The sequence below is a fragment of the Coloeus monedula genome (assembly GCF_965178545.1).
Source record: "Coloeus monedula genome assembly, chromosome: 1".
NCBI lineage: Eukaryota > Metazoa > Chordata > Aves > Passeriformes > Corvidae > Coloeus > Coloeus monedula.
The window spans coordinates 62,814,766-62,837,001 of NC_138781.1; the positions used below are offsets into that span (position 1 = coordinate 62,814,766).

General features: G+C 38.3%; 1 protein-coding gene across 1 annotated transcript; it reads left to right on the forward strand.

Annotated features, from left to right (window-relative positions):
• Positions 1–253: 253 nt before the first annotated feature.
• On the forward strand, positions 254–12,147 carry TRIP13 (thyroid hormone receptor interactor 13; the record flags this gene model as incomplete). The annotated part of the gene is made up of 13 exons (XM_082286183.1): positions 254–345; positions 1,914–2,079; positions 2,382–2,511; positions 3,700–3,755; positions 5,405–5,495; positions 6,777–6,849; positions 7,786–7,849; positions 8,103–8,189; positions 9,028–9,134; positions 9,785–9,938; positions 10,119–10,231; positions 11,413–11,482; positions 12,052–12,147. 13 exons carry the CDS (start codon positions 254–256, stop codon positions 12,145–12,147), a joined length of 1,299 nt encoding a protein of 432 aa, XP_082142309.1.
• Positions 12,148–22,236: the final 10,089 nt, after the last annotated feature.

A 22,236-nucleotide genomic window follows, 5' to 3' on the forward strand; every position in this document is an offset into this window, starting at 1 on the left:
CCCCGGCGCTGAGGCGGGAGCAGCCTGCCCGCCCGTACGTGCGACTGCGCTCGCGGCGTATCCCGAGGCGGCTCGTCGCCCTCTCCTGAGGGAGGGAAGTCCCGATCCCGGTCCCGGTCGCGTACCCGGTCCTTGCGGTGGGCGGTGTGCACGTGGACGGCGCACTGGGAAAGGGCTGTCCGTGCCGTGAGCGTGTAGCAGTCACTGGAAGTCTCTTCTGTTCGGTATCGCTTTTCCCCTAGGAGCGAGAAAGATGGATGACGCCGCTGGAGATTTGAAGCGAGCGCTCCCAAACGTGTGTGACAGCGTTCAGATCCATGTGGAAGTTCACCAGAAGTCGAGCAGGTCTCTGATCGGAGCGTTACTTGCTGTGACTTGTGCCTGTTTCCTCTCGGCCTCGTTCTGTGCGCCTGCAAGAGCCTGTGGCACCCAGCTCTGCCTTCTCTGTGCTCTCCCAGGGGTTTTCCACACCTGTGTCTCTTCCTAAGATTGAACAAATACACTTCTCGCAGTCTCACCTTGTGTGTCATGTCATCCAGTCTCATAATCAACTGCATTCTGGGTTTGCCCCAGTTTATCCTTGTCTTTTTATGTCGGAGCTCACAACTAGCACACAGTACTCCAGATGTATATGTGCTACAAAGCCAGCAGCAAATGGAAACAGTTGCTTTCCCTAAAATGTGCAGTCTTTGTAGCACAGCCTAAAATAAGGTTGCCCTCATTTGTAGAAGGGGCACACTGCTGACTTATTGCCAACTCGTCCACCAGTACCCCTGGGCCCTTTTCTGCAAAACTGCATTTCATCCACTTGGACTCTGATCTGTTCTGTTATCTGGGCAGTGGATAGAGAGCTAAGATTTCATGTTTACCTTCGTTGAACATCAAAATTTTCCAGTCAAACCATATTGCCAACCTGCAGAGGTCCCTCTGAGCAGCAGGCCCTCCCTGTTCAGAATACTGACAGCTCTCCCTGCTTTGGTGTTATCCATAAACTTGATGCAGTTCCTTTCCATCCCATTGTCAAGGATGCAAAAACAGTGCTGGTCCCAATGCTAACAGCACCACACTACCTTTCCCCACCCAAGTTACTGACAGCTCTGCTTAATCTTTGTACTAATCACAGCCCTCTGAGCTGGACAGTCCAACCCACCTTGTCCATTTATCCAGTTCTTATCTTACCACTTTGGATATCTGGATGATATGGGAGAGCATGTCCAAGATGTTAGGAAAATCAAGGTGTAAAATATCCACTGTGGTATTTTTGCCAGCCTTACAGAGAACTGAGAATTTGCACTGGTTTTAGATTATTGAAATTGCAAAATTAAGTTAAATCTTCAAATAATATTGCTTTCCCTGTAGTTTATGTCTCTTCTGGAATTCTCCTTATATTATGTCCCCATCCAGATGTTTCAGCTGTCCTGAAAGTATAATGCAGCTTCCAAGCTAAGCTTACCAAATTCGGTCTGTAGCTTGGCTCTGAGTTTTTCTGGTTTTGCTGCTGAAACACAGATTGTATAACTGCTTTTCATTCTTGAAGTCTTCTAGCTGTCTCATTCCGTATCCCCTGATAGGACCTCAAACAGAGCAAATAGTATTATTTGGATTGTCTTTTAATGCACAAATTAAAAACAACTATCCAGCTTGTTGCTTTTGCAAACAGGCTGAATCTGACAGGTTCTTTTTTCGTGCAGAATGTTGGAGGAGGGTTGAGTGGTTTGGGGGGTTTTTTTGTGTTGGTTAGTTTTTAAGGTTGGGGGTTTTTTGTTTGGTTATTTGGTTGGTTTTTTTGGTGTGTGTAAGATGGAAGCTGTTTGCCATGAAGGCTTCGTGTATGAAATAATGCATTCCAACACTAATTCAAATTTCCTTATAAATGCCAATGCCATAAAGTAATGGTGTTTCTTTCTTTTTAGTGCGGCCAAGAAAGAGGATATTAGGATGAGTGTCTTAAAGCTGTTGAACAGACACAACATTGTGTTTGGTGATTACAAGTGGACAGAGTTCGACGACCCTTTCCTTAACAACAATGTGCAGTCTGTGTCGATTGTGGATACGGAGCTGAAACTGAAGGACAGACAGGTATTCCCAGTCAAGAATGTGCAGCTCTGTTCATGTGCCCCTGAACTGATTGTAGGTAGACTGGTGGTACCCCAAGGGCATAAGCAAGACAAAGTCTGTAGGATGATGTAGTATCTCTTCTTAGGCTGACTAGTATAACTAGGAAAAGGCAGCTAAATCTTTTTTATACCACTAAGTAAGGTCTGAAACAGAGGTAGTAGGCTTCAGAGATAAATGCCAGCTGAGAACTGTAACTTTCCTTTGTTCAACTAGCTTTGAATGAGAAATACGACAGATTACAAGTCTTTTTATGTTCATTCTAGCCTATTGACCTGAGCAAAAGCAGTCTTTCTCTTCATATTTTTCATCTGAATGAAGGAGGACCAAGCTCTGAAAACCTGGAAGAAGAGAATGAGGATATCACTGCAGCTCACCACTGGGTGCTACCAGCAGGTACCTGTGTGACATTTCTGGAAGCTCTAGAACAATGAAAGAAAATATTACAAAGGCTAAAAGTGTTTATAGTTACCTGTTAAAGGTAGTATTTGTATTTGTTGTTTGTCTATAGAACAAATATATGTGGACCTTTTTCTTTGTGGTTTTGACTGAACTGCTGCTAAACATCATTTATTTCTGTAATACTTGTGGATGTGAGGAAATAACTGGTCTTGTGGTTTAAAACATATAATCAGAAGCATGCAAATTTTTAACCCTGGTGGTGGCATTCCAAATTTTATTTAACTTGAAGACCCACAAGACACTCATCACTTTAAATATTCATTTTCCAGACCTCACTGCTGGCTTCCAGCCCCCAAGACAGTACTGCTCATATATATGAAACAGACAAACAGAGTAAAGAGATTTAGTCCTTGCTTTCTGGAAGGAAATACAAGGCTTTCCTCTGTGATAGAGCAAGACCTGCCTGTGCTTGGGGAAGTTGGCTTCCCTGCCAGGAAGAAGAAGCACAGGTGTGAGCTTAAGCTCAGGAGACAGTTAATTCTGAAACATTTCCTACTCTTTCCATGAAATGCCTAACTACCCATTACATTTGTTTTCAGGAAGAATTAAATCTGATACATTGACATTATTGTCACAATTTTGTGGTTTATAGTTGTTCTGTCTTTTTTTGCTTTCTACGCTGCAAGTTAGAAGCCAACAGCTGGGAATGATAGATACTCAAATGACAACTTTAGTTTTTTATGCATTATTCTGGTACATGCTCTATATCTTGATGTTTCAAAAAAAAAACCCAACAAAGTTGAATGATAAATTTGTCTTAGAACCCTCCTCCTACCACAATTTTCATTGCTCTCTTGGTGAAATGTAAGTCCATCCTCTACTAAGGATGGAAGGAACGGTATTTTTCATTTCATGTTAAGAAATTAACAATTTCTCACCGCAATTATTTGAGGAAATAGAAGCTAGGGAACTGCTGAATTTGTCTGTTAGAAAGTGGTGTTTGCATTTTGAGAAAAATAACTTTTTTTTTCTCCACAGATGCTTTACTTGTTTTCATATATCTGTTCGTAATTCTTCATTTTAGTTGAGCATAATTTGAGAACTGTTTTGTGCTGCAATGATGAGTTACAAGTTTCCAGACTGATTTATCCTAAACAGGTATATAATATATTGCTTTTGCAGCTGAATTCCACGGCCTTTGGGAAAGTCTTATCTATGACACTGAAGTAAAATCAAACGTAAGTTGGAAATTAATAACAATTAAGATAGCTCGAGGAGAAGTAAAAGCCGAAATTAAGCCTGTTTGAAGTTTGCTGCATCCTATGGAGATATGGGTGCAGGCTGAGCAGAAGGGAATGGGAGTTTAACTTTGTTTCTGGCAGCTGCTAAACAGTTAATGAGCTTGGCAGTCATGTCAGCCAGCACTGTTACTGTTTGTGTAAATACACATTCAATGATTTGACCAGAGCTGAGTGCCCTGCCACTTGAATGCTGGTAAGACATTGGAAAGAAACAGAACAGTTCCATGGGGTCATTTTCTAGCTTAAAGATCCTGTGCATTCATCAGAGGTTGTGCTGGTAACTGCCAGAGCTTGTAGAACAGTAATACTGTAACCAGAAATTTAGTAATTGTGATGCAAATAAAACCCACAAATAGTTCAATTCAGCTTCTAACTGAAATTCTTGGACACAATTAATTAATTCATTACCTTATCATTATACCATAGACACAATATTCTCGCTTAAGCCTTTATAACCAAATATAGAAAAGCAAAACATTCCAGTGATTGTACTTCTTCATTTATAAGATAAATGTCAATTATTACATACACATTTGTCAAATTTATGGAACAGCTTTCCAAGTCATCTGTGAAATGACAAGACTATTTAATTAGACTTGATGGTGTACTAAATAACAGCAAGCTGATCACTGTTGAGTGTCAGTGTATATGGGTAGAAAGAAGTGGTTGCTTTTAATAACTAAAACTAGAACTACGTCTTTAAAATTGTGATAAATCTTCATTTTTTAAACCATGGAAATGTCTGAGCATGGTTGGGTTCTACAGACTCTGAAATGGTTGCTGCGAATTTTCAGTGTTGATAGAATTTTGAAAAATATGTGGATTAAGTTCAGTTGTTTTTGCTGTTGTGTAATTACTCCATCTCTAGCATGAGATATTGCAGGAGCACCATTGTATTGTCCCGTTAACACGTAGGGATCAAAAGCTGGTTACAGGTAAGAGCAACACGTGGTATCACGTGTTATAGGTAAAAGTCACTACAGAGTCACACCTGAAGTTCATTTTGTTGAAGGAGTTCCCTACTTCTTAACTCTAGATAAATCTAAAATGAAGCTGCAGTATTTTTAGAAGCAAGCATTCTGGGAAATATTTGGAAGGATGAATAATCTACAAATTCCTTGCAACAGCTGATACAAGTGCTTCAGTAAAAAGGAAATAAAATGTGACAGGAAATGCTTTGTTTGGTGGACTGACTACAACAAACTGAACAAATGTATAGCTGTACAACATCTGAACAGGACCCAGAGTTTGAGTCTTCAAGTCTCTGTGCTTGGGCTTGTGTTTTATAGATACACAGTACATGGGACAATGGAAAATGAAATCAATTTCCTTTCCTTAAAGCATTTAATTTATTCATTTAAAAGGTCCAGAACTACATTTGTGCTGAGTACTATTCTTATTCTTGAGGGCAGGACAGAAATTTATTTGCAGAAATAAATTTGCTTATGAGTAAAAGACATGAGCTCTTTTTTTTGTTGTTGTTGTTATGAGTACAAAATAGACATCATTAGAGATTGATTCTATTTGCAGTTGTATTTGCTGTTATGTCTCTAATTTGTGTCTTTCTTTTTGTCCTCTTCAATTAGTTACTCGATTATGTGACGACAACATTATTATTTTCCGACAAAAATGTTGACAGTAACCTGATATCATGGAACAGAGTTGTTTTGCTGCATGGTAAAAATGATTTGTTTTAAACCAAGTAGATTAATTGGACATCAGTTTATACTTTCCTTCTGGAAAGACTTGTATTGCAGTCCTGTGTAGTGAAATGAGGTGATAAGAAAGCAGCAGAGAAGTATTCCTTCAATAGTACAAATTTAGATGAAATGTAATGTCAGAGTCAAATAAATGCTCATATGTACTATGTTTTGCATGAATTTAAATTCTAAAGTTTACAGTGGGGTGACAACCATGGATTTCTTAATTTTAATTTTTAAGTGATATTGTTGCATTTTTACGTAAAGACCAAAAATAGTGCAGATACTGAAGATATTAGGAGGCATATCTCAGTTAAACTTCTATCACAGTACTAAATATTTTGTTAGTTAGAGCTTTATAAAAGCTTTGAGGAAACTGTGAAATCAATCTGTGTGTTGTGTTGTTGACACTGTGTTCTATTGCCAGCTCTTGCTAGTTTAGTTACTATTATTTCAGTGAAGCTGAAATTTTCAGTCAGTCCTTCAGCTTACTGTGGCGGTTATACCCCAAACAAAATTAGCATCAACTGAATCCAGTTTCTTACAAAATGTGTCTTGCATTGATTTTGTCATCAAGACTGGTATTCAAAAATAAAAGGTCATGTGGAAATACTTGCTGATTGTACTTCAGTTACAACTGTCAATTTAGAAGCTTCAGGATGTTTTTGTTTGAAAGGCTTTATTTCCGACTCATACCCTATTAACTGTGCTTGTACTTAACTGTTTGGTGAAAAGTCTTTGTGTCTCTTCCACAGTGTATTAAGTCAGATCCAAAAGATTTGTCCCAGATTATAGTTCCCAAGATGATCTGGGTTGCCCCAAGGAAGAAATTTCTGGGAAAGTGGGCAGCTGATCAAACTGATCATGATATGTTTCTGTTTTCCATGTTAGAAGAATATGTTTCAGGAAGATACAAGTTTAAGCATAGCACTGATGATAGAGAATGCTGATAAGCATTAGCCCTGCTGGGGTGATACACTTTGCTTCTCTGGCTGTCGAGTGTTTTAACTTCATGGTATCTGCATACAAACTGTTACACTAACTACACTAATAATTGAAAAGTGTATAAAATAAAACCTCTGCTCTGAGATGGCAGTCAAGTAAGCAATTTTCTCAAAATACTCTGGCGTACACAATCATTGTCTGCTGTGTTTTTACTCTACAATTAGTGTGGTAATGAAATAGTTAAAAAGCTGTAAGATGTCATTAACAGTCTCATGCAGACTCTGTGTAATGTTTGGATCTGATTTCAAACCAGGCCCTCCTGGAACTGGGAAAACTTCTCTCTGTAAAGCATTGGCTCAGAAACTGACAATTCGACTGTCATACAGGTGATAATTTTTTGGAAATTTTTCACTTTAGCTTACTAGACTTAGTTGTTCTTTTTCACTAGCCCAAGTATATATTTCATATTTGATTTCAAATAACTTGTACCTAGTGATAATGTGTCTTCTTTTTTGTATAGCACCAGACTAGCAATAAAATTAATCTGCTAGACTGATTAGGATTTTCAGTGCCTTTTAAAATGTGTAATTATTTGTGCCCAGGTGTGTTAAAGAAATTCCAGTGGCAGTACAGAAATTTTTGCTCACATTGTACATCAATGAAGATTAAAGGGCAAAGGATCAAAGAGTATTTTGGGTTTTGTATCTTCATGTTTGATAGAGCCTGGTTTTATTAGGAAGCAATTTTTAAACTAATTTCTTTTGTACTTAGATTGTCTGAATGCCACAATCTACAGAGGTCAGTTTGTATATCAGACAGGTTACAAGAAATAGCCTAAAAGTTCATAGCAACTTAACAAATTTATATAAAAAAAATAAATGTTATATAAAATACAAGGTGTAGCATAAATAATGCGTAATTATTGTCATGATCTGACTCTAGCCCAAGCTGAATGTGTGAAAATCATGTGCTGTATAATGTGTGGTTGAGATACTTTGTCATTCTTGCTATACTGAAGAAAATCTTACACAAAGAGAAGAATGAGGCAATTGTCATGGGAACTTTTACCCTGTTCTAATGAAGAAATTCTATTAGCAATTTAATGTACAGAATTCTAGTTACATTTTCAGCAACATGACAATTTCCAGCAACAAAAATAATACTGATAAAACATGTATTGTGTTTTGAAAGGTGAGTAATTTAAAGTACTAATTCACAGAATTCCAGGGTCAGAATGTCAGGAATGAGACTTACAGAAGTTAAGGATATCACTGATTTTATTTACAATTGAGTTGATACTTCTTTTTCTTTTCATACTTCAGGTATAGATATGGACAGTTAATTGAGATAAACAGCCATAGCCTTTTCTCTAAATGGTTTTCTGAGGTATGTATTGATGCAGGTAATAAAATAAACTTTGTGTTTTAGAAATTACACTGTAATTATTCTGTTGAGCTTTTTTCCTAAGTATGCACACCAGAGATTGCTCAGAACAACTAATGTGTTTGAGAATGCTTAAAGAGAAGTTACATTAGAAAGTTGTTTTAAAACCCAGGTATTTACACTTTTAAATATTATAAGCCTTAGAAAGTTGTGTGATAAGGAAATAGTTAAACATATGCATATGGTGTCTTTTTAGAGTGGCAAGCTTGTAACCAAGATGTTCCAGAAGATCCAAGAGTTAGTTGATGACAGAGATGCTCTTGTATTTGTACTGATTGATGAGGTATGATTCCAACAGCATTGTTGTACATAAAACTTAGAAGAAAGGAAATTGATGGGAAGGAGCTGCAATAGTGCTCATTCATAAAGAACAATAAAAGCACATTTATGCTATTTTGTAAGCTACATAACTGTGCAGATGAGTGAATTTTAGTCTTAATTCCTGCAGATTTGAGATGTTTGGAAGGAACGTAGTATGACTTAGCAGGCAAATTCCAGCTGAAAATTACTTGAAACCTTTCTTGGTGGAATTTCCCTTGCTTTGTATGTTTACAAGTGGAATATTGTTTTAAACTTCAAAGTAGCCCAGATTTGTGTCATTTGCACTCTTCCATTTTTTGTAAAGCTCTAAAAAACATGAGTTTTAGAGGTTCAGTTCACTGCCGTTAGATTTTCTTCAAACTTGCACACATTAGCAGCTCAGTAAGCATGTACCTTACTAACTTTGTCATGTTGGAGTTCCTGTGGGGAAGCTCACTCTTAAATTCAACCTATTCATTATTCTGGTGGTGTGTCCCATTTCTTCCACTTCCAAAATTTAAAATGAAAACCCGCCTCCATTCTGCTTTCTAAACAGGAATTTCCCTCACTACACTTTGCTTCCTTGACATGCCTTTCTTTCTCCCTGGAAATTCCTACTTAACAAAAGATTTTGAAGATGGAGTTTTAGATAGCAGGTATATGGGGATCTGGAGGTATATTGCATGAGTTACCTGTTCGCTGCCAGGACTCCAAAAGTGTGATCTTTCAGGGTTTTTTTGGTGTTTGGTGATTTTGTTGTTCTTGTTTTGGTTGATTGGTTTGGTTTTCTGTTTTTGGTTGATTAGTTTGGTTTTCTGTAGGTGGAAAGCCTCACAGCAGCCCGCAGTGCCTTCAAGGCAGGCACAGAGCCTTCAGATGCTATTCGTGTGGTGAATGCTGTACTGACACAAATAGACCAGATTAAAAGGTATTGTTTTCATATTACGGCAACAGCAAAAGGTAGTTGACAATTTCAGTATCCCTATTCCTGCTGAATTTCAATTCCTGCTTGGAATACTAAACCAGATTGGTTTGTCAAGTATTCTTTGTTAATGTTGCTAGTTTTGAAAAGAAATGGGAGTAATCCAGCAGAATATTTTACACATACCTGGGTGGACAATCAAATCTCTGGACAGTATGGTTCCCTTAAAGATACAGAGAGGAAAAGGACAGATCATCATGATGTCTGCTTGGAGAACAGACATCAAAATTGAAATGGAAAACATGTTGATCAAAGGTTCAAATTTACAATTCTTCTTTTCATAATCTTTTTGTGTGTGTGCCAGAAGCTATGCCAGTAGGTTCTAGATAGTTAATGTATATCACCTGTGAAATAGGATTAGAGGAACTATGGACACTTGAGAAGCAGCTGAAGGAAAGACACTATGCACTGAAATAGTCTGGTGATCACTGGCCAAGAGCTTCAGTCATTTAATGTAATTCCTGATTGACAAGATTGATGTGGCAGCTTACTACCTAAAAGGATTCGAATCATAAGAAGGAATGTCACAACTTGCCAGTCACAAAATGAGATCAATCTTTTTACATGTGACCTAAAAATCTGTTTTTGTCTTGAAGGTATCCCAATGTAGTTATCCTGACTACTTCAAATATTACAGAGAAAATTGACATGGCCTTTGTAGACAGGGCTGACATAAAACAATACATTGGACCTCCATCGACTGCAGCAATATTTAGAATATATCTTTCTTGCCTAGAAGAACTGATGAAGGTAATACTTGAAAGCAAAACTGTAAAATGTTATATTTTATTAAATTTGACATTTCAATCATACTTCCTAAGTAACAAAAATACATAAATTTCATTCCTTTTCTGTATTTCCACTCTTACTGTAGATTTAATTTTGAATACATTTATTTTTCATACAACAGTGTGTAACTCTCATTTCTAGTGTCAAATAATATATCCTCGACAGCAGCTTCTGACACTCAGAGAGCTCGAGATGATTGGCTTCATAGAAAATAATGTGTCAAAGTTAAGCCTTGTACTAAAAGAAATCTCAAGGTAAGATTCTGAAATTCTACTTTTTTCATATATATATACTGAATTGTGGAATGATGTATAAAAGTAACCTAATTTCTTAACAACTGGAGATCTGAAACAACTCAAATTTTTTTCTGTTTGGGAAAGTGCAAAAACCTTCAGGGGACAAAAAGTGGAAGCAATCACAATTTGCTAACATTTCTTAGTCTCAGATCTGGCTTGGCCTAGTACTGCTTCTGGTTTGTGCTCTGCCATTTGAACTCCTCTTGACAAGTTGCTGGCTGGATTAGCCTTATGTTTCAGTGGATGTTGGGAATTGTAATGCACTTTTGCAGAAATAGTATGAGTCTTAGGTCCTGCTAGGAAAGCGTCTTGAAATCCTCACCATCTGCTAGATCAGTATTTAGCCTGGAGATGTAAGTGGACAGAAACAAGAGGGAAAGGAGTGAAGTGTAAATGGACAGTGTTGCGGTTTGCTGAGTATGCTGGTAGAGCAAATGGTCTTTCACTGCAGCACAACAGTTCTTGAAACAATAAAAATTATATTCACAATATCAAGCAATGGTTTTTTCATAAGTGCTGGTCCCTATGGAACAAAGTAATATTTGTATGGTCGGGCAAGTGTGGGTTTTTTTCTGTTTCTGAAGTACGCAGTCTTAACTAGTGAGGAGTGAAGTAAAAACAAGTAAGTTTTTCCAGGCACAGAGATTTGCATTTTACATACACAGAGTGGTGCTTGGAGAAGATGCAAACATATAGCAAGTGGGTGAGGCGAAGGAAACTGTGTGTAAATGGTGGGTAGAAGGAGACAGGCAGTACCCATAAGGTCCAGCCTTCAAGCCAGTTTTTTTCCCAGTCCTTCCAAAAGTGGTTGTGTCTGTACCATGCTGTTTCAGTGTAGACATTCCCCCAAGTTCATGAGATCGGCACAACGATGTGAAGGGCCTGATGTAAGCATTGGCAGGCAGCTGGGCCTGTGCTGTTCCTGTACCTTGCTGCCTTTTCTGTACTGTGCTGTGTAGCCTCCCATAAACAGAATTTGTCTGTTCAATCCCTGCTCCTGCAAAAAGAGCTGCAAGTGGCCTGTTGAATTGTCATCTGAGGTTTTTTTGGAGCAACTTAATGGAGAAACACAAAAATAGGAAAGGCCTTCTTTTAAGAGTGGATATTTAGCATTTAAGCAGCACTTGTCTCTGTTTTAGAAAAAGTGCAGGTCTTGGTGGCCGGGTCCTGAGAAAGCTTCCTTTCCTAGCACATGCACTTTATATTCAAGTAAGTTTATTATATTCAAGTGAATTTATTCTGTTCATTATATTTCGGGTTGGGTTTGAGACAGGCAGGAGGACATTTGAACAATGCCTGAAGTTAAAGATTGGTCCAAACCTCCCTTTTAATCTAAATTGCATCTTGTTTCTGTACCTTTGTAGACTGAAACAATTACGTGCGCCTGTAATTTAGAATGGGATTGAAGAAGATAGGTGGGATTGACCTGCCCAAGAACATTCTACTTTTAATTAAATTATTGAACATTGATATTGGTGCTCTTATAATTTCTTGCTGAAAAAAAACCCCAAACCTCTGCCACTTTATAAATAATAATTTGTTAAAAACCTGTTTTTAAGCAAATCTACAGTTATCGTGACTGCAGACTTTGCACAGGTTGACTTTGACTTTGCTATGCTAGCTGATTTAAAATAAGCTTGCAGTTTGGTTTATAGCATTTTGAAATTTTTGTTACATGAAATTCCAATAGTTCTCTTTTAAATACTGTGATTTGTATGTAAAATATTATGTCTGCCTATTGCTGTAGTGTGTCTAACAAAATGTTCTCTTATTTTCAGTCCCCCAGTGTTACAATGACAACTTTTCTTCAGGCCCTTTCACTTGCAGTAGACAAACAATTCGAAGAAAAAAAGAATCTTGCAGACTGTGTGTGATAGTCTACTGTTTTGTAGTTGATTGTATTGTTATATTTTTTCACACAAGTTGTGCTTTTATGCATTTGTAAAATAAATTGTCAGCGCATTAAAAAACCTGGAATGCCTCGTTTGGTTTTTCAAAATATTAATTAGTAAACAATTAAAGAAGTTCACAGCATATTTTTTGAAATCTTTATTTCAAATGTCAGTAAAAGGATTGTAAAAGGTTTTTAAGTCAGTTTCCATCTTTTGCCATTACTAAAAGCGGGCAGGCTTCTGTGCCTTGTTCTTAATCACTAACTTTCTATTCATGCATGATTTATTCTGATTTCTTCTTTTTTTTTTAGTAGCAATAGAAATTCAGGCTTTGGATCTGATACTTGTGCCATAAATGCAGTATTTGTTATTGTTTCTGAAATAAAAGGCATATAACTAGGAAGAATTCAAAGTGCTCAGTGGCAGACCAGATCTTTCATACTGACATCTCTTTATCTTGAAATTTAGTATCAATTATTATGGGTTTTAATGACATCAGATTCAAAAATTTAAAATCAGGAGATCACTTAATTGTATTTTGTAAAATGTGGGGGGTTTTTTAGTGTTTTTGAAAGGATTTGAACCAGAGTGGACCATGTTTTCTCCATGAAGTATAACTACAATGTGTAAGAAAGGTTCTTTCAAATGTAAATTTGGTTTGGTTTTATAGAAAAGCGGGACAGGGACTTTTACAAGGGTGTGTAGTAGTAGGACAAGGGGGAACAATTTTAAACTGAAAAAAAAAGTAGTTTTAGATTAGATATTTGAAAGAAATTTTTTGCTGTGAGGATGGTGAGGCAGTGGCACAGGTTGCCCAGGGAAGCTGTGGATGCCCCTGGAAGTGTTCAAGGCCAGGGTGGATGGCACTCTGAGCAACCTGGTCTAGTGGGAAGTGCCCTGCCCATGGAAGTGGTGGAAGTTGGAACTAGATGATCTTTAAGGTCCCAACCCAAACTATTTTGTGATTCTGAATGTTAAGGGAGTTTCCAGAATAGTTTTTTTAAGAGAAAATTGAGAGATTTAAGTTGATTATATCCAGTTCAGACATGCCTCCTAGCTGTTGGTGTTGACTTACTTTAGTGCTTGTGCATTTTGTTGCTGCTTTATTTGTCTTTTAAATCAATGTTATATTATACATCCATAAAATGAAATATTTTGATCCTGAGTTATAGTTATTAATGAACACTATACACTGTGCATTAAAAACTTGAATGGAACTTGTCAAGTTCTATTAAATTTTTTTAATGGCATCTATTTGTATGTAAAAAGAGCCTTTCTGTTAACCCTAAGTGTCTGTTCATTATACTACTTTTGAAAATAACTTGTTACATATTATTCCATATCCACCCCCCAAAAATAGAAGGGAGGTGGGCAGCAGGAGAGAGTTCTGCTTGGATTGTCTTACGGATTTCCAGGACTGCTCTAAGAAAAGACACACTGGATATGAGGAGTCCTCCACGTAACGTCCTCTCTCAGTCACTGCAACTCCATCCCACACTCCAATGCAGTAACCTCAGCTGTTCTTTTCACAGGAGTCTCAGTGGTCACATATTAATCCTCTCTTTTCTTTCAGTGTTTGGTTAATGATTATGTGGAGGGAATAGTCCTCTTTTCCAAGTATAAATAAGTTTTTCAAGTATAACCATAAATCAAAACTGCCATCTTTTATCACAAACAATAATTTTCAAATTTGTCCTTAGCAGATTTCTTTTAATTCTGCTCAAAGCCACTAGATGGCAGAAAAGAATCCTTGAGATTTAGCAAATCATGTGAGAATGGGAATGGTGACTTAAAAGTTTCAAAAGCCCTAATGAGGCAAGACTTTGCCACAGTGAAAAATCCCTCTTTAAGATGTAGTGTCAGCTGTAAGGTAATGTAACACCATAGAATTCCTCTGCTTGGCCTTAGAAAAATTCCGGAATTTAAAATATTTTGCCTAATAAAAGGAAACTGTTGCAGAATTTGATCCACAGATAAAAGCAGTGAGTTCTCTATGCTACAGCAGAAGTTATTTTGTAGTGTACTTCTACCATCTCATCCACTGGCTGGTGGGTTTAGAAAAATATCTGGGATGTAGGTCACTATAAGCATAGATGATGAAATATTGAGCCTGTCAAATGCAAAGACTTTCACCATAAGCACATTAAAGTGTGGTATTTTAGAACAGTTAAGTAATCCTGAAATAGAAAAGTAAAATATTTTTTCTTTTTCTTGGAAAAAGCACATACAGACTCTTTGCCAAGCTCAGCACAGCTTATTTTATATTTCCATGACTAATGTTTTTCCAAGCAGTGAAAATTGTTCATTTCTGATCTAGATCCTATGACATGATTTTCAAAATTGGGGTAGAACAAGTTGAAGAGGGAAGGATTTTATTACCCAATTTATTCTCTAGAAATTATGCAAAGACAGTGATTTGTCTACAATTAATTTTAAAAGTTAAATAACTCCCTGAAACTTTGGACCTGCAGAAATACTCATTTCAAATGATCCTGCTTTCATGGCTCTCTATCAGTGCAGTGTTGCACGTTTTAATTCTCAGTTCAGCAAAGGATGAGAGCTCAGGGTAGAAGACTCCAGGTCAAACACTGAAAACAACATCATGAATTTAAAGCAAACTTTTGGAAATCAGAGGCTTGGTATTGCACTCAGCAATATGCAGCAAGCTAGACTGGGGAGATCTCTTTTCCAGGAAACTTTCATTTCTCTCAGATTTCTTTTGTTATGACACAGAAATAAGTTGTAATCATTAGAACTGTAGAAATATTTGTACAGTAGTTTACTCTGGAGTTCCAGCTCTGGGGAAGAAGTGAAGAGCTGTCATGGAAATACCTTAAAGGATTTTTGCTGGTAGAGAGAATGATCATCAAGTTAATCCATCTGAGGTAATGATTAACCATTAAGTAGGGCAGATGCCTTACTCCAATTGATAATCTTCTAGGAATAACACTGGGCTAGTGCTCAGCCTCCTAAGCAATCCAGATGTGAAGCAGTCAAAAATCATTCTGCTCCCAGGGAAGGCCCTCATCCTAAAACTACACAGCTGTGCTTCCATTCAAAAGGGGCTGGAAAATCATGCTCCTGATGTCACCCTCGCTTAGGATCATCACAGCAAATGCTGCTTGAGGGATGGTGGGCTGGGAATTTCTCATTCTAGTGGAGCTCAGCATCTTCTTAAACCCCCCTGCAAACATGTGGTCCTGGTGTCAAACCAGGATTTGGGCACCACAGCCTGAGGAGGACCATGAGCAGTGCAAAGCAAACCACCAGTCAAGGCCACTCAATTACAGGACTGTCTGGTTTTGACCATCTGCTATCAACAAAACTGCAGAACCCCATTTTTTCAAACATCTTGACATTACATAGAGACAGGAGTTTGCTATATTTCAGTGTAAAACTGATCTTGTAAGTACAGACAGATACAAATAAACCAACTACAGTAGCTCTGACCTTTATGTGTATTTAAGACTGTTAGAGGCTTACTGGCTACAATAACTATTAATCAATTTCCCTGCATACTTCAAAGATTAGGATATCCTTTTAAAATAGGGCATTGGTGGTGAGAAGTGCCAATCAGTGTTGTCACTCCTCATGCTGGGGGAATTGGACTGCATGACCTTTGCAGGCCCCTTCCAACCCAAACTGTTCTGTGATTCTCTGGTCTGAATACCGTTGCAAGGCTTAGGTCCTTCTTTTGATTTCATAAAGCTTTGGGATAGGGCTTGGTCCATGGAAAGGATTTATGAGCCAGAGGTTGTTTGAAGCTTCCCTGAACTTGTCCACTGCAGTTCCTCAATCACAGTAACTAGGAAAGGAGAATCCCAGGAAGGAAAGAATAGCCATTCAGAGCTCAGTTATGCTGCACAGCACTTGGCCTCTCTCAGCAGGGCTTCCAAAAGTGGAGGCCTCTTGAAGGTGTTTAGGCTTTACTCAGTTTTGGTGGAAGAGCACCTGAGTAGGTTGTTTATTGCAGCCAGCTTATAGGGCTGTCCAGTAAGAGATTTTGCTTCTAAAACATTTGAGGTCTTTGCTGGTTTTTGTTCTTTGTTTGGGTTTTTTTTTCCAGAGTAAAGACTAACTTGGAAGAACAGCCTTTCTTTAAAGGACTGGGCAGTCATCAAATCATTTTGTTAAACATTTTGATTAAACTCATTCTAAAACATACTTACTGCACAAACACAATTGCTGGGACCTGCCTAAGTAGAAATGCACTGAAAAGGGAACAATGTCCCAGCTGATCTTTCCCACTAGAAAAAAGGTGTCCAGGGGACCAAGTTGGTCTAAGAAAGTAGGCCCCAGATCTCATGGCTGTAAGATTATCCTGACAGCTCTTCTAGCTGGATGAAATGTAGAACAGACTTTGAAACCAGCTCAAATATTTAGCTGTTTAGTAAGATGTGTTATTGCTTAACTTTTTGCAACTGATTCCAATTCTAGTAATTATTTTCAGAAATATATTTTATTGGTACAAATCTGGGGGGTTGGTTGGGTTTTTTGTGGGGGGGTGGGTTTTTTAAAATAATCTTGCCTTTAAACTCTGTCTAGTCTGTAACTAACCTGCACTAGTGAAGATACTAGTATATACTGGTTTATCCTTCAGCTGAAATTTTCTGTTCAGATAGAGCCTCTGGACTCATCTTCCTCAGATTGCAAAGAGCTGTCTATAGGGTGCTGTTAGAGGCAACCAAATCTGGTGAAATATTACCTATGGGTTAGAGAGTTTTGGCAAACAGCTTTGAAGTAATAAAGGGTTGATGATTTGGGAACACCCCAAAAACTTTGACAGGTTCTGATTCTGAAAAACACCTATTTGGAGTACTTCAGTATAATCCTTCACCTAAGTCCCTCAGGGATACAGGAGACTATTTCTCTGCTTAACATTTGGTGCCGAAGTTAGGGTTTTTAAAGGACATTGGTTCAAAGACTGTGACTGTCTAAAAAAGTTTTCTTGCAGCAAATTTTCTTTAAGCAGCTGTTTCATCTGCTTAATATATCTGCTGTAAAGCATCTCATCTGAGCTGCTCTGCATGCTTCTCTTGCATGTAGTACAGGGAAGACTTGCATTTCTAATGGAATCTAACTAGGTGACAACAGAAGAATTGTCATGCATGCACAGAGAATCTAAGGTACCTTTCCAGCTGCTAACTTACTTGCTGTTGTTTTGTTGCTTTCTGTTTCTTCAATCACTTCATTGTTATCTCCTGACAATGCCGTACAACAGATAAGTTGTATGGCCTTATTTCAGTATTTAAAGATCTGTGGTACCACCACTTGGGTGTCAAATTAAAAATTAATTTCTGTGGATACCAAGGTCTGCAGTATTGAAAACATCTTTACAAAATAAAATATGATAAAGGGAACTTTGATAACATTTCCTCTCCCCAAAGGCGTAAACATGACTGAACCGAAATCTTAAACAATCAAAAAATTCCTTGAGCATTCTAGGAATGTTGAGCCCAAGGAATTATGGAAAGCACAATCACCTGAATGAATAAGAAAAATGGTATGGCAGTACATCAGAAGTTGTACAACATCATTGGAAAGTACAGAAGAAAAAATCTGCACAAGTCAATAATTCTTTGAAGCAATACTGAGATCATTTGTATTAATAATTACTGAGACTGCTGATACAAACCAGTAATTTTCCCATGAAGGAACCAGTAATTTTTCCCATTAGGCAAAAAATCCATTTACAAAAGCATATATATACACATATATATATATGAGAGACTGTCTCATTGTGGTAATCGTACCATGCAAATTAAATTAATGACTCTAAAAGGTTTTTCAATGAGCATTTGCAGCTTAACTATTTTAGTAAAAACTCACCAACTTAAACTTTGGATAATTATAATTATTATCCTTTCTCAATAAAAGAATTTGGAAACTTGACAGAAAAAGCAATTTGACAGCAAGGCTGGAGCCTTAGGGAGAATTATAATATTACTTTGAGAATTTTGTGTGGGAGGTTTAACATTTGTTCTGCTTTCCTCTTTTCTCTCAGGAGTATAAAACAAATATTGGGAATGGTGCCATGGGAACTAGAACAGCATTTACTTTTCTGAAAGCCCTCTTTTCTGCATTAACCTGCTGACAATTATTATTCTAATATTCAATTATTTGTAGATTGGATATTAAATACAATGTAGACCAACACTTCTAAAACGTAACATTAAGTTACATCAAGTCTTCATACAGCTAAATCACTGAAACTTTGGGGAGTGTAATCTAGCTCTTAATGGAATAGAAGATGCATGTTGAGTAATGGCTCCTTTGACAAGGAAACCAAGAGTCAGATGCACTTATTCCAAAGTTTTTATACCCCAAATCTGAATTTCATTATCCACGTCAGGGCTTAGTCCTTTCCTAAGACACTAACTATGAACAGGTTTCTCATAAAAAAAAAAAAAAAAAGCCAATAATCAGAAACAGAATTGGTAAGTATGTCTTGAAGCATTAACTTTTTGCTAGTGCTTTGATCAAAGAAATGAGAAGACAAGAGCAACAACCTTTGGCTTGGGAGAAGAAAAAACAACATGCAGAAAACAAACAAAACAAAACCAGAAAAAAACAACCAAACAAAAAAAACCACCACAGACACAGACACTAATTTTCCTTTTTTGTTCTGGGGAGTATGCTAGAAGGTAGACAACTTTTGGCTTTCCTTTTGGGGGAAATCCTGCTGTCCCAACCTGTCACATGCAAACCTCCTACAGCTGCATGTCCCCAAGGCCAGCCAGTAGCAACACTGAGCCCTCATCCTGGACTGTGGGTGAGGCCCTATATCAGGTGCCTCTGTGCCATTAAGATGACCCTAGAACACTCAGAGCCCTGACTCTGAGGGGCATCGGCCCCTTACAGCTAAATGGGCTGATGTCACCTCAGATGTCCTTCATAATGTGGTGTCTGCATTTTGAAAAAAGTAGACCTCCACTGATCATAGGTTTGCCTGCAAAGCTGCTCTACAACTGTTGCAATAGTCTAAATACTTGGACTCTTGTCTAATGTAGAATCTTCTCCACATCCTTGGCTGGATTTGAAACCTTCTGAAGACAATTAGTCAGATTTATAAATGGGAAGTGATCCAGGTTTCATCTCTGAAGGTGCCTGTGGGATTCATCCTGTCAAATAAATGCAACTTTTTTTTCTTCCTGTGAGAAATGAGACAACTCTTAAAAAGATTAATTTATTGAAAACAGGAAAAAATTGAAAAATTACAGAAATCAGAAAAATATAAAAATTTGGGATCCTATGGCTCGGTAGATGGTATGCCCCAGGAGCGCAGGGATTTGAGATCTTCTGGCTGAGACAGCACTAGACCTCAGGTAGAGAAAAAAACTTGCAGTGCTGGGTTGACTTAAAAAAATTACTAAAAGCCCCTTAAAAGGGGTAAGGCTTTTAATGCCCAGCACCGATGTCTCCCACAGCTAGTCTGGAGAGAGCAAGAGGGGAAAAGAGAAGAGAGCCCGCCTCTCGGCTTCGTCCTTTTTATAGTTTTTGCTACGCCCCCAATCCGCCCACAGCCCGCCCCTTCGGTCCAAGGCGATTGGTGCTTTCCCTTTGATGGATCATCTCTGTCCACCAATGGCTCATCGTTGTCAAGGGGGGTGGTATCAGTTAGAGATAAGGGAAAACAATACCTTCATTAAAATTTAGGTATTCAGGTGCCCATGGAACTTGCCTGCAGAGTAATGGCTCTGCAGCTAGAAATAGCTGCTGGCTATCAAGACTGGGTGGGGGGGTTTTGGCCTTGGAATCAAAATGCAAGTGAAACACCTACAAAAAGTATTAAAATACATCCAACACACCTCAGAACACTTGTAAAAGTATACAGTAAACACAGGAAAGGTAACTCTTATGGTGTACCAGTGGTTTGTAGCTTGAAAAGGGGCAAGTTTGTGATTTTTAACTGGGAAAATTTTAACTGGGAAGGGTGCAACTCTATTAATAAATTTTAAACAAATAGAAACACTGATAATGGAATTGGATTTTTGTACCTGGGCTGATGGGTTAATTGTAACATTCAATTTAAAAATAATTAACTCAAAATTAATTATTTAAAGCACTTAATATGCAAAGACCAAGCACAAATAGGGATTTCATGTATGACACTTCCCTTTGTTAGCTTTGTTCTTCTTCTACCATTTCAGTCACTGTTCTTTAGTTTGCATTCAGTACTTGTAATAGCATAGTATGGTGTGTATAGATTCTCTGTTACTTTTCCTTTTTTTAATCATCCACATCTGTTAATTGGGAAGCTGGAGTGCTCAGCAAGCATTTACTGAAGTGACTAACTAGGTTGCATTTTATAGTATTTGATAAAATTTTTACTGATTTACTGAAATAAAACTGTATGTTTACTGTCAATATTTGCACATGGCTTATTACGTTATTGTTCTTCCAGCTTTATTCAACATAATACTAGGTATTTTTATAAAAAGAAAATCAGAAAATGTGATTGATATGCTTGAGCTGGATCATTCCTAGTTTTATAATTGCCTACGCCTGGCCTTGCTACTGACTGTTAAATAGTTTTGAACAACTTATTTAATATTTATCTAAAGAGTGGCAGCAGCATTCATGTGAGCGCCCCTTCTTCCATCTGCTGATGACTGTAACAGTTCCAGTCCTGGCCTGGTTTCTGTGTTCATCTCATTCCAAACATGCAAAGTATACTTCCCAGAAAAGATCCTTTTCTTTATGGTTGTGGGATGGGCTTTACAAGGACAGTTTCTTGATCCAAATGTCATCTTCTAAAGGACATGTGAAAGGCAGACTTGGTATTGGTCTCCTGCTGGGAGGTTCTCTCTGCTCATGGATCTCAGGACTGCTTGTTGGCAGTGTGGTGAATGGGCCCTTACAGTCTTCTGCCCCTCCAAAAGCCCCTGTGGAATCATAGACCCTTCCAAGATTTCATACTGCATAAGATTTCTGGATGTCAACTGGTCCAATTCCTTGCCCAAGGTAGGACCAATTTAGGTCAGCTTGCTTATGGAATATCTCCAAGGAAAAAAATTTTGAAGCAATAAGCCCAATTACCTGCTGCATTTGCTCACTCTCGCACACACAGAAGACCAAATCTGGACCAGGTTCTGGCAATTAATTCTGAAATGCACAGGTCCTTACAAAGCTGAGACTGGTGAGATTTCACACAGTGGACACACAGGAACAGAATTTGAGGCCTCACCACCTTCAGATTTTGTGCCCATGAAAGACATAAGGAGATGTATTCTGTACTCACCTCCCTGAAGGAAAAACACTTCCACTCTTCCTTACCATGTTGTCTCTGTACTACCTGAGCTGCAAATTGCTAGGCACACTCTGACTACTGTGTCCTTTTCTGACTGCATTTCTTCATGAAAAGTCCTTGTCTCAAAGCAGTCATATATATAATTTGAATGTGCACTCTTCTGCTTTTATAGAACTTTTTTTTCTTAGTCAAGGAAAGAGAAAAGTTTTTCTCCAGGGTAAGCCTGGACAGAAGAAGAAGTGTGGTGATGCAATGTTTTTATTGTATTTTTGTATGTTCTTTGTACTCTAATGGTTCATCCCTACCTTCCACACTCCTACTCCCAGTTGGTTTGCCCCAGATTCAAGCCCCTCCCCTGGTGCTCCCAAATGTGGTTATCCCCTCCCCTTGTTCTGGCACCTTGCCTATCAATCGCCCAAACCCCTTCCGGAGTTCTGGATTGTTCTGTGTCTGTCACCCAAGCCCTCCCTAATTACCCTTATATGGTCCCCGTCAATCCCCCGAGACCCTGCCCCCTCAGGTACCTCCCCTCTTGGAAATCCCCTAAACCTCGACACCCCATTGGGGCATGTGACCCCTCTCCCTCCACCCACCAAGACCATTGGACCAGATGTGAGTCCTTCCCTCCAGCATCCCCCCCTCCTCATCCGCTTGTTGCTCCCTCGTTGGGTTAGTCCTCCTGTTCAACCCTCCTTTACAAGGTGTAGCAGCAGTGCGCCTGTTGCTTGATCACCGTGGATCCCTTTCAAGGAAGTTGGTTTACCTCCTGTGGCAAGCCTCCTTGCTACTTTTCTTTCTGTTCGTGGAAGGCTGCTGGCTGC